At 39.7% G+C, this 11,577-nt stretch overlaps 1 protein-coding gene across 1 annotated transcript in view; it reads right to left on the bottom strand.

Annotated features, from left to right (window-relative positions):
* The window catches only part of FBXO28 (F-box protein 28), a 53,178-nt gene extending 49,361 nt beyond the window's left edge, over positions 1–3,817 (bottom strand). The window contains exon 1 of the mRNA XM_007936960.2: positions 3,551–3,817. Coding sequence (XP_007935151.1) covers positions 3,551–3,817 — 267 coding nt within the window. The remainder of the gene's footprint in view (positions 1–3,550) is intronic.
* Positions 3,818–11,577: the final 7,760 nt, after the last annotated feature.

The raw sequence follows: 11,577 nt of genomic DNA, 5'->3' as shown, positions 1-11,577 counted from the left end.
TTACCAATCATCCCTCTCTATTAACCAAAATTTTCTAACATATTTGAAGAAAAGATGTGAAAGATAACTATAAACTTCTTTCCAGATAATAAAATTTAACTTCTGGTTAAATACATATCCTGAACCACTAACAGAACTCAAATTAATTCCACTGAATTAAAAACATGAACCACAAAGGAAAACAATTCGGGAGGATTTCTCTAAAATTTTTTTTAAAAAGCCTTTCAAACTTATTTTTCACTGGGTAAGAACATTGTGCTCATGAGTCAAAAGTTACAGGGTCAAAGTTAGCTTTGATCTGCTTATAACTATGGGTAGGACCCCACTTCTTAACCTTTGCCACCTGTTCCAAAGTTTCTCACATACTCAATCAAGGGGGCCTAGATGACATACTACTGCTGCATCAGCACAAATTTGTCTGTTTTACTGGAAGAGCATGTGACATGTTTTGTCATCTCTAAAGTTATGCTCAGCCAAATAAATTTAAAAAACATTGGAAGAATTAATTATTTAAGGAATTATTTCAGTGTAACCAGGATTTCCAGGCTTTGGGTACATTTTAGAGCCACAGTCAGTGGTGTGTGTGTGCACGTGCACATGTGCACATGCGCACGCACACACACACTCCAATTTCATAGAGTCCCTTAGAAATTACTGGACTGGAAAATCAAATTTCAATTATTTATGGTACCAAGCAGCAAAAACTACCATCAATTAAATTGACAAATACTTAAAAAATCTCATTTAGTAGTGAAAAGCAAATCTTAAAAAAATAAATAAATAAATACAGAGACATAAGTACATGTATTTTGTTGTTGTTGTTATGTGCCGTCGAGTCAGACCCGACTCATAGCGACCTCTTCTTGGGTTTCCGAGGCAGTATCACTACAGCAGTAGATTGCCCCATCCTCCTTCCGAGGACTGGCTGGTAGGTTTGAACTGCCAGCCTTCTGTTTAGCAGTCAAGTGCCTTAGCCACTATGCTGCTAGAGCTCCCAAGTACATGTATTTGGGTACCTCTAATTTAGAAGCTAGGAGCTCTGGTGGCATAGTGCCTAAGGTATTGACTGCTAACCAGAAGGTTAGTGGTTCAAACCTACCAGTCACTCCTTGAAAGGAAGGTTGGGCAATCTACTTCCGTAGAGAAAACTGCCTCAGAAATCCAAGGAGGGCTTGCTGTGAGTTGGAATCGACTGGAAGCAGTGAGCTTTCAGCAGTTTAGGAGCTAACAGTATGACTGAGGTCCTAATATGGCAAATAAACTGGGTAGGAAAAAAAAAACAAACCTGAACAATACATAAACTAGCTCATGAGCCACCAAATAACTGACATTTAGCTTTACGAATATTAATTCTGTTCTTAATATCACTCCCTTTCAAGTGTATAGAGCCCTAATTCCATTTTTAAAAAAAATCTTCTTAATAAATAGCCATCTATACACTAGAAATATGAAAGTTTCTTGTTTTTTGGCAAAATATTCTTTACATATAAATAGCTACTTCAACTGGAAAGGGATGTAAAGCATCTACCAGACAAGGTCTCTAGGTTGCCAATTTCATAAAAAAGATCATAATTAAATTAATGCTGACATCTAGTGGTAAGAAAGAACATCTTTTATAACGTTACCTGAACTGTACCTTCTGACAACAAATCAATAAATCTGAAACCAAAGTCGTTTCCAAATTCCCACAAGAGATAAATTAAACTATTTAAGAATTACCTATTAACCTTAAGCAAAGAATGGACTGAGAGAACAGTTCCCCATCACTAAAGCAGATGTAAAGCTACCTTTGCAGACCTAAAACTGACTAGATTTTTTCTTGGGGTGGGGTGGGGGTGGGGGTGGAAAAAAAGGGACTCTTCATGAAAAATCTTTGTTAGAAATTACAGATTTGCATTTTCAAAAGGCTAGATAATTGCTTGAAAATTAAAATACAGGTGAATATTTCACTTGAAAGAAATGTCATTTATTAATAAATTATGGGATGTGTTTTTAACTCTGTCTTCTAGGGTAAGCTGGCATTTCCCCCTTTAAAATTGTTTTTTTTATTTTTGAAAGTAAAATGGCTAACAAACAAGAAACCACAGTTTTCCTAGACACTTATAAATAAAACACAACTGTGAACATTCCAAGCATTACAAAGCCATTGTCTGGCTGAATGGCTCAATTCAATCAAATGTTATGCCCAATTTCCAGATACCACAAACGTAGAGCATGAATCTTGATAAAAGACCATTCTTTGGAAAAACTGGAATATTTCAAATTTTCCATGAAATTCTAGCATGAACGTTTTGGAAATTTAGGGACAATCAATTTTGAAATAGCACTTTTCAATGGAATGATTTTCCATCCTGCAGACTAGCACGGTTGAACTGCTGTGTTGACTAGAAAATATTGATCACCAGTTTGATTTATATAAGCTTTCTTTTAAAAATAAGTCTTATTATTCTTTAAAAATGCAATTAAAATCAATTTTAAACTGGAGGTATGAGCCTAAAATATGACATACTGATTAATTAAAAAACGCTACACAGCACACTCAGATATATGTCTTTGTCTTCTTAAAAACAATTCCGACCACAGAGTCGGTTTGCAATCACTTCAAAATGTCCACCTCCTTCAATCTCCTTAACTACTTAAAGTCACTGAAAGGAAGCAAAATATCTGATTGAACTACACATTCATCAAACCTGCAGTCAAACCTCTGGAAGTAAATTCCCAATGGCAAATTTATTATTTATAAAAATCATGGAGTGCACTCCCATATTAAGGTAGAAAACCTCTCCTAAAGCGGGAGAGTGTACGTAAATCATTAGTTAGAAAATGATTGTACGAGAAAGAGAAACAAACAAACAAAAAATATACAGACAAACCTGTCAAGGGGCAAGTTGCTTCACTACGGATCAAATGTCAGGGGAAGGCAAAGCCGGAATGGTCATTTCCCAGGGCTCTACTTTATTGGTCAACTAGGGCGCTGGGTTTACCGCAACGTCAAAGCTTTCAAATTCCTCCGAATCTTTACCTGGGTTTTGGGAGAACTGACAAACCCTACTTTGCCTTCTCCAACAATGAAACTTGGGTAGTTGAGGAAACAATACGTTATTCTTGCAATAAAAACCAAGCTCGGCTTGGCTAATTTCCTTAGTTTTCTCCCTCGACCCTGGCCGGGAGCTGCAGGGTGGGATACAAAAGGCAAGCGAAGACACCCGTTGGGGTTCGACGGTCCGGCTGCGCGGCAGGTGGAAATCCCAACTCCCGCTACCTCCCCACCCAGCGGCCCCTCTTCCGGGCGGGGTGCACCGAGCAACCCTTCCTCCGTAAAGCAAAGTTCCCCTAGGTAATCGTCCCATCCCCAAAGCAAATGTCACCTCAGAAGTAAGCCCACTCCCACTGACAGTCGCAGAGGGTGAGTTTGGGGCGGGAGGGGCGCTCTCCATGCTCTGGCTCCGGCTGGGGGCCCCCCTCCCTGGGGAACGCACTCCTTTTTCTCCCCTCCCCAGACCTCTTCTAGGAAAAGGCGGCGGGGATCCCGCGGGGTTAGGGGCCTCACCAGGCGGAGCTGGCTAATTTCGTCGTAGGACATAAAGCTGAGGATGTTCTCGATAGCTACGATGGGCAGCGCCACCAACGTGTTGTTTTGAGGCAGCTGGTCTGGAGCAAGAGCAGGGGCTGGGGGCGCCTGGGACCCCGGATGCGAGGGCTGGGGCGGCGGCGGTGGAGGCTGTCGTTGTGCAGAGCCCGCGGCCGAAGAGGAGCCGCAGTCGCCGTGGCCGCCGCCTCCTTCTTCAGCCATCCGCTCCTCCGACGCCGCCGCCATCTTGGAAGTTTGATTCCTTCCTCCCACTGCAAGGGGAACAGGGACACTTCCCGTGCGTCATTTCCTCCTCCTCCTGCTCTAGCAGCCGCCTGGGAGGAGACACCTGGAGGAGGGGGAGGAGCCGATGAGGTGACTGGCAGAAAGAGACGCACAAATTGTTTAAGTGGAAGCAAGGAAGATAAGGAGGTCTGTAGTATACTGCCTAAGCCACTTGACCGCTAATCAGAAGGCTGGCGGTTCAAACCTACCAGCCACTCTTCGGAAGGAAGGTTGGCCAATCTACTTCCCTAGAGATAATGCCTCTGAAATCCAAGGAGAGGTCATGACTCGATGACACACAACAACAAGAGAAGATCATGAAAACGACGGGAATGATGATGTTTTTAGGCCTTTTTATCTTAGATTGGAAACTGCTTGAGGGTAAGGTATCTTGTCTAATAAAATTTAGTCTACGTGTGCAGTTTTCGTAAAGAACTTCCTGACGATGATAGAAAAAGTAATGTTGCAATTAAGTGTAGAAAGACCAATGGAGTTAGAAATTCACCTTTATTCAACAATCATGGTAATAATAGATTTAGGCAAATAAAAAGGAATTGAACTAATACATGCCACAACATGAATGAGCCTTGAAAAGGCCAGACAAAAAAGGCTACAGATTGTAAAAATTTCATTTCTATTAAATGTCCAGAATAGGTGAATCTGTAGAGACAGAAAGTAGATTATTGGTTGCAAGGGGTTGGGAGAGGGAAGGGTGGAGAGCAATTAGGTAGCGGTTATGGTTGCTTAATTTTGTGAATTTACTAAAAACCATTGAATTGTATACTTTAAACCAAAAACCAAACCAAACCCACTGCCACTGGGTTGATTCTGATATAGAGCAACCCCCATTGCATTTCCAAGGCTGTAAATCTTTACTGAAGTTGATTCCCTCATTTTCCTGCTGCAGAGCAGCTGGTGAGTTTGAACTATCAACCTTCTGGTTAGCAGCCAAATGCCTTACCCACTATGCCACCAGAGCTCCTTATATTTTAAAATAGTGAATTTTATTGTATGTGAACTTTCTCAATAAGAAAATAATTTATTTAGGTAAAAATATTCAGAAGATGCTAGAGCAAGAAGGTAAACATAGGTGTGATGAGGAATAAGGTATTTACGTAGTCTCAAAATAACTCCCCCTCAAAATAACATATTAATTACAAAACCAAAAAAAAAAAAACCCACCAAACTCACTGCCTTCCAGTCAATTTGACTCATAGTGACCCCTACTTGGGTTTCCGAGGCAGTATCTCTATGAAAGCAGATTGCCCAATCTTCCTTCCGAGGAATGGCTGGTGGGTTTGAACCGTCAGCCTTCTGGTTAGCCTTAGGCACTATGCCACCACAGCTCCCATTAATTACAAAGAGGAAAATATTATATTTAAAATAGAGAAATTGGGTAGTCACCACCATAACCAAGGGACTAAAATCACCAACACAAATTATGGGAGAAAGTAACATCACATGCCTCCTGATATCATAACCTGAAAAGGACACAACATTATGTAGTATTCCTGCAAAAAGTGCTAGCCTGCATTTGAGGTAGACAAATCTAGATAACTGGCCTAAATGCTTAAAAAAATATTAGTGTTATGAACAACAAAGTCTAAGAAATTGTGCCAGATTGAAAGAATCTAAAAAGATCTTATGAATAGCAATGAAACACTGTCTGATATATTACTGGAAAATTTTATGAATGTCCCTGAAACATTGTGCAGAAGATGAGCCCCTCACATCAGAAGGCACTCAAAATATGACTGGAGAAGAGCTGCCTCCTCAGGGTAGGGCCTACCTTAATGATATGGATAGAGTAAAGCTTTCGAGACTTCCATTTGCTAATGTGGTACGTCTAAAGATATAAGAAGCAGCTGCAAATATCCATTAACAATTGGAACATGGAATGTATGCAGTATGAATTTAGAAAAACTGGAAGTTGTCAAAAATGAAATGGAACAGATATCCTAGGCATTAGTGAGCTGAAATGGATTGTTTTTGGCCATTTTGAATCAGACAATCATATGATCTACTATCCTGGGAACGACAAATTGGAGAGGAATGGCGTGGTGTTCATCATCACAAAGAATGCATCAAGTTCATCATCACAAAGAATGCATCAAGATCTATCCTGAAATACAATGCTGTCAGTGATAGCATTACTATCCATATGCCTACAAGGAAGACCAGTTAATGCTACTATTATTCAAATTTATGCACCAACCACCAAAGCCAAAGATGAAGAAATTGAAGATTTATAACAACTTCTGCAGTCTGAAATTGACCGAACATGCAATCAAGATGTGGTCATTATCACCGATGATTGGAATGCAAAAGTTGGAAACAAAGAAGAATCATTGGTAGTTGGAAAATATGGCCTTGGTGATAGAAATAACACTAGAGATCCTGTGATAAAATTTTGCAGGACCAACGACTTATTCATTGCAAATACCTTTTTTCAGTGTATAGGCCTATACACATGGTGCCTATACACATGGACTTCACCAGATGGACCACAAAGGAATCAGATTGACTACATCTGTGGAAAGAGGCAATGGAGAAGCTCAATATCTTCAGCCAAAACAAGGACAGGAACTGATTGTGGAACAGATCATCAACTGTTCATAAGAAAATTCAAGTTGAAGCTGAAGACAATTAAAACAAGTCCATGAGAGTCAAAATATGACCTTGATTATATCCCACCCAAATTTAGAGACCATCCAAAGAACAGATTTGATGCATTGAACACCAATGACCGAAAAACAGAGGAATTGTGGGATGGCATCAAGAGCATCATCCATGAAGAAAGCCAAAGGTCATTAAAAAGATAAGAGAGGAAGAACAGACCAAAATGGATGCCACATGAGACTCTGAAACTTGCCCTTGAATGCAGAGTAGCTAAAGTAAATGGGAGAATCAGCAGGATAAAAGAGCTGAACAGATTTCAGAGAATAGCTGAAGAAGACAAAGTCAATTATTATAATGAAATGTGCAATGACCTGGAGTTAAAAAACCAAAAGGGAAGAACACACTCGGCATTTCTCAAGCTGAAGGAACTGAGGAAAAAATTTAAGCCTCGATTTGCAATATTGAAAGATTCTATGGGCAATATGTTGAATGATACAGGAAACATCAGAAGAAGGTGGAAGGATTACTCGGAGTCACTATACCAAAAAGAACTGGTAGATGATCATCCATTTCAGGAGGTGGCATATGATCAAGGAGCAATGGTATTGAAGGAAGAAATCAAGGCTACACTGAAGAAACTGGCAAAAAACAAGGCTCTGGGAACTGACGGAATACCCATTGAGATGTTGCAACAAATGGATGCTGTGTTAGAGGCACTGACTCAGCTAAGCCAAGAGATTTGGAAGACAGCTACCTGGCCAACTGACTGGAAGAGATCCATATTTGTACCCATTCCAAAGAAAGGTGATCCCACAGAATGTGGAAATTATCAAACAATATCATTGATATCACTCGCAAGTAAAATCTTACTGAAGATAATTCAAAAACTGTTGCAGCAGTATCTTGACAGAGAACTTCCAGAAATGCAAGCTGGATTCAGAAGGGGACATCAAGTGAGAGATATCATAGCTGATGGCAGATGGATCTTGGCTGAAAGCAAAGAATACCAGAGAGATGTTTACTTGTGTTTTATTGACTATCCAAAGGCATTTGATTGTGTGGATCGTAAAATCTGTGGATAACATTGAGAAGAATGGGAATTCCAGAGCACTTAATTGTACTCATGAGGAACCTGCACGTAGACCAGGAGACTGTTGTTGGAACAGAACAAGGGGCTGCAGCATGGTTTAAGTCAGGAAGGGAGTGTGTCAAGGTTGTATCCTTTCCCCACACTTACTCATTCTGTATGCTGAGCAAATAATCCGAGAAGCTGGACTATATGAAGAAGAATGTGGCATCAGAATTGGAGGAAGTGTCATTAACAACCTGAGATATGCAGACAATACAACTTGGCTTGCAGAAAGTGAGGATGACTTGAAGCACTTACTGATGAAGATTAAGACTATAGTCTGCAGTATGGGTTACACCTCAATATGAAGAAAACAAAAATCCTCACAACTGGACCAATAAGCAGCATCACAATAAATGGAGAAAAGATTGAAGTTGTCAAAGACCTCATATTACTTGGTTCTGCCATCAATGCCAATGGAAGCAGCAATCAAGACATCAAAAGATGTATTGCATTGAGCAAATCTGTTGCAAAAGACCACTTTCGAGTGCTGAAGAGCAAAGATATCTCCTTGAAGACTAAGATGTGCCTAACTCAAGCCATGGTAATTTTCAATCACCTCATATGCATGTGAGAGCTGGACAATGAATAAGACTGAAAAGAGTTGATGCTTTTGAGTTGTGTTGGTTAAGAATGCTGAATGTATCGTGAACTGCTAAAAGAACTAACAACTCTGTCCTGGAAGAAGTGCAGCCAGAATGCTCCTTGGAAGCGAAACTGGCCAGACTTCGCTTGACCTACTTTGGTCATGTTGTCAGAAGGGACCATTCTCTGGGGAAGGAATTCATGCTTGGTAAAGTGGAGGGTCAACGAAAAAGGGCCCTCAGCAAGACGGATTGACACAGTGGCTGCAGCAACGGGCTCAGGTATAGTAGGGATTATGATGCTGGCACAGGATTGGGCAGTGTTTCGTTCTGTTATGTATAGAGTCTCTGAGTCGGAGATAAAGTGCTGGCACATAACAGCAACAACAAAGACACATGACAACACAATCTCTGGGTAGTTCTGGATTGTGTCCTAGATAAGGGGCAAAATAGTTATAAAGGACATTATTGGGACAATTGGCAAAATTTGAATATAAAATATGTCATATATAGTAATATTGTAATCATGTATGTCCTGATTTGGATAATTGTACAAGAATGTCCTTGTTCTTAGGAAATACACAATGAAATATTTAGGGACAAAGGGATACAATAACTTAGTTTACTCTGAAATGGTTCAAATAGAGAATGGTAGAGCAAACAATGAAATGTTAACACTTGGTGACTGAGTGAAGAGCGTACAAGACTTCCTTGTAATATCTTGCAATTATTTCAAATAAAAATATTTTAAAGTTTGCTTAAAAATTCTGTATCTTTATAGCCTCATAATATGCAATGACAGAGACAAAGGTGCACAAAACACTGAGTTGTGAAGCTTCTATTCCTTAGTTCGGGTCTTTATCTTAGAGTTTCCAATATGCCCTTTCTCTTGGAGCTCTTTGTTTTGGAATCTAATTGCTATGAGGAAGATATGAAAACTGCAGGAGAAAGCTAAACATGACTAAGGACAGAGGAAAAGGAGAGAAGCTATACAAGGAAATTAATTGGAGATGGTGGTGGTTATCTTGTCAAAATTGGCATCCTTTCTCTATTCACTAAGCATGTAAACAATTGGGTGTTTTATCCATTATTGTTGCAGGTTATAAAATCCTCTTTAAGTTATTTGATTCCCTTACCCTGGGGTTGTTTAGCATTCAGTATTTGCTTTATGTTTAAATGTTTCTGACGTATGTTTAGAATTAAAAAAATACTCTAAAAAGTGAATTGTCACTCTTCAATTTATCATAATTGTAAATCCAGTAGTTTCATGTCGTTTTGGTTTTCCTTGAAGTGGGCATGTAAAACTCTTCCTACTCCCTTAGCTCCCCATGTGTGGTCAACTACTTAATAGCCAGGGCTGGCTGAACTGTCATTTAAACAGCAGAGTACAACTCTGAACAATTTCAACCCTTTCCTGCCAGTCAGCTCATTCAAATTGTCTTCCATTTATGTATATTGGATCTGTGCCTTTATACATTTTTTTTTCTATTTTCTTTTTCAAAGCTTTACTGATGTATAATTGACATACAATAAAATGCACAGAAAGTACACAGTTGGATGAGCTTTGGCTTATATATACACTCATGAAACCATAACCATTTTCAAGATAAAGAACATATCCATCATCCCCAAAACTTTCTCGCCCCATCTTTGTAATCCTAACCTTCAATGTCTCCCTGCCTCCCCCACTCCATGCCCTTAAATTTTCTACAAACTTTTCTTTTATTAAGAAAATTTCAGAAGTTTTTTTTCCCCCCCAATTATCAAAATCAATGCTTGTTTTGAATATCCTTTCCAACCAAAACAAATATTTATAACTAAAACAAGTGTTTAGACTTTTAGGAGGAATTCCAGTTTCTAAATATGGCTTTATGCCAACATATTACCATTGTATCTTTACAGAACAATGCTCTCCAGTAAAAGATGGACAAAGGCTTCTTAATATGAGTGTTTCTAGTCTTATATTTTTAGTTTTTTAATTGTGATTTAGGTAAAAGTTTCTTGTTTCATATACGTAAAAGGGAATAATAATACCTTTTATCTCACACAGTTGATTTGAGAATGAAGTGAAATAAGAAATGGATGGAATTTTGAATTCCTTGGATTGTTGTTAGGTACTGTCAAGTCAGCTCTGACTCATTAGTTCTAGAAAAAGAACAAATGCTGCCAGATCCTGTGCCACCCTCAAAATCCTTGTTATATGTGGCAGTTAAGGTTGTGTGTCAACTTGGCTGGGCCTGGTTGAGTGATGGTAGTTATTCCCTATGATGATACTGGTAATCATCTCCTTGGTGGGATCTACCACAGGCAGCTGAGTAGCTGCTTTAAGGATGTGGTCTGCTTCCCATATTCCCAAAGAAGGAGCTTTGGGAATGATCTCTAGCTTATAGTACACTTGAACCCTGCATGTGGCAAGTCATTGTTCAGCAGCCTGCCATGCTCTGCTGATCTTGGGACTTTCAGTGGACTTGAATCAATGACCTTCCATGTTGTTTGGTAACATCAGGACTGCCATTTTTTTTTGTTGACTCTGGGCTTGTTAGCCTCATCAGCCAGTAGCTGCCTGAGTGAAGAGATGCTTCTAGCTTCAATGGGCCAGGAGCAAGAGGCAAAACTAAAGCCCAAGGTCAAGGAGCTATCACACAGCCCCTAGACCCTGCCACTTGGAACTCGGACTTCTAGCCTCCAAAAATTGTTAAGAATAAACTCCTGTTTGTTAAAGCCATCACATTTGTGGTATATTACTGTCAGAGTGGCACTAGGTAAACAAAACACTGTACTTGGTCCCATCATTGTAGCCACTGTGTCAATCCATCTTGTAGAGGGTCTTTCCCTTTTTCGCTGACCCTCTACTTTACACAGCATGTTATCCTTCTCCAGAGAATGGTCCCTTCTGACAACATGACCAAAATAGGTGAGACAAAGTCTGGCCATTCTCTCCTCCAAGGAGCATTCCAATTACACTTCTTCCAGGACAGATTTCCTCATTCTTCTGGCAGTCCATTGTATTTTCAGTATTCTTTGAGAACACCACAATTCAAAGGCATCAACTTTTCTGTCATCCTTATTCACTGTCCAGCATTCACATATACATAAGGCAGTTGGAAGTACCATGGCTTGGGTTAGGCACACATAAATCTTCAAAGTGACGTCTTTGCTTCTTAACACTTTAAAGAGGTCTTTTGCAGCACATTTGCCCAGTGCAATAAGACATTTGATTTCTGGGCTGCTTCTTCCATGAATGTTGATTGTGGATCCAAGTAAAATGGAATCCCTGACAACTTCAATCATTTATCCATTTATCACGATGTAGCTTATTGGTCCGGTTGTGAGGATTTTCATTTTCTTTATGTTGAGGTGTAATCCATACTGAAGACTGAGTCATTGAT

Source organism: Orycteropus afer, unplaced genomic scaffold, assembly GCF_000298275.1.
Source record: "Orycteropus afer afer isolate SDZICR_OR568_19922 unplaced genomic scaffold, OryAfe1.0 scaffold00039, whole genome shotgun sequence".
Taxonomy (NCBI): Eukaryota; Metazoa; Chordata; class Mammalia; order Tubulidentata; family Orycteropodidae; genus Orycteropus; species Orycteropus afer.
Note: the sequence above shows the minus strand (reverse complement) of the source record. Positions and strands in the feature narration are given on the sequence as shown.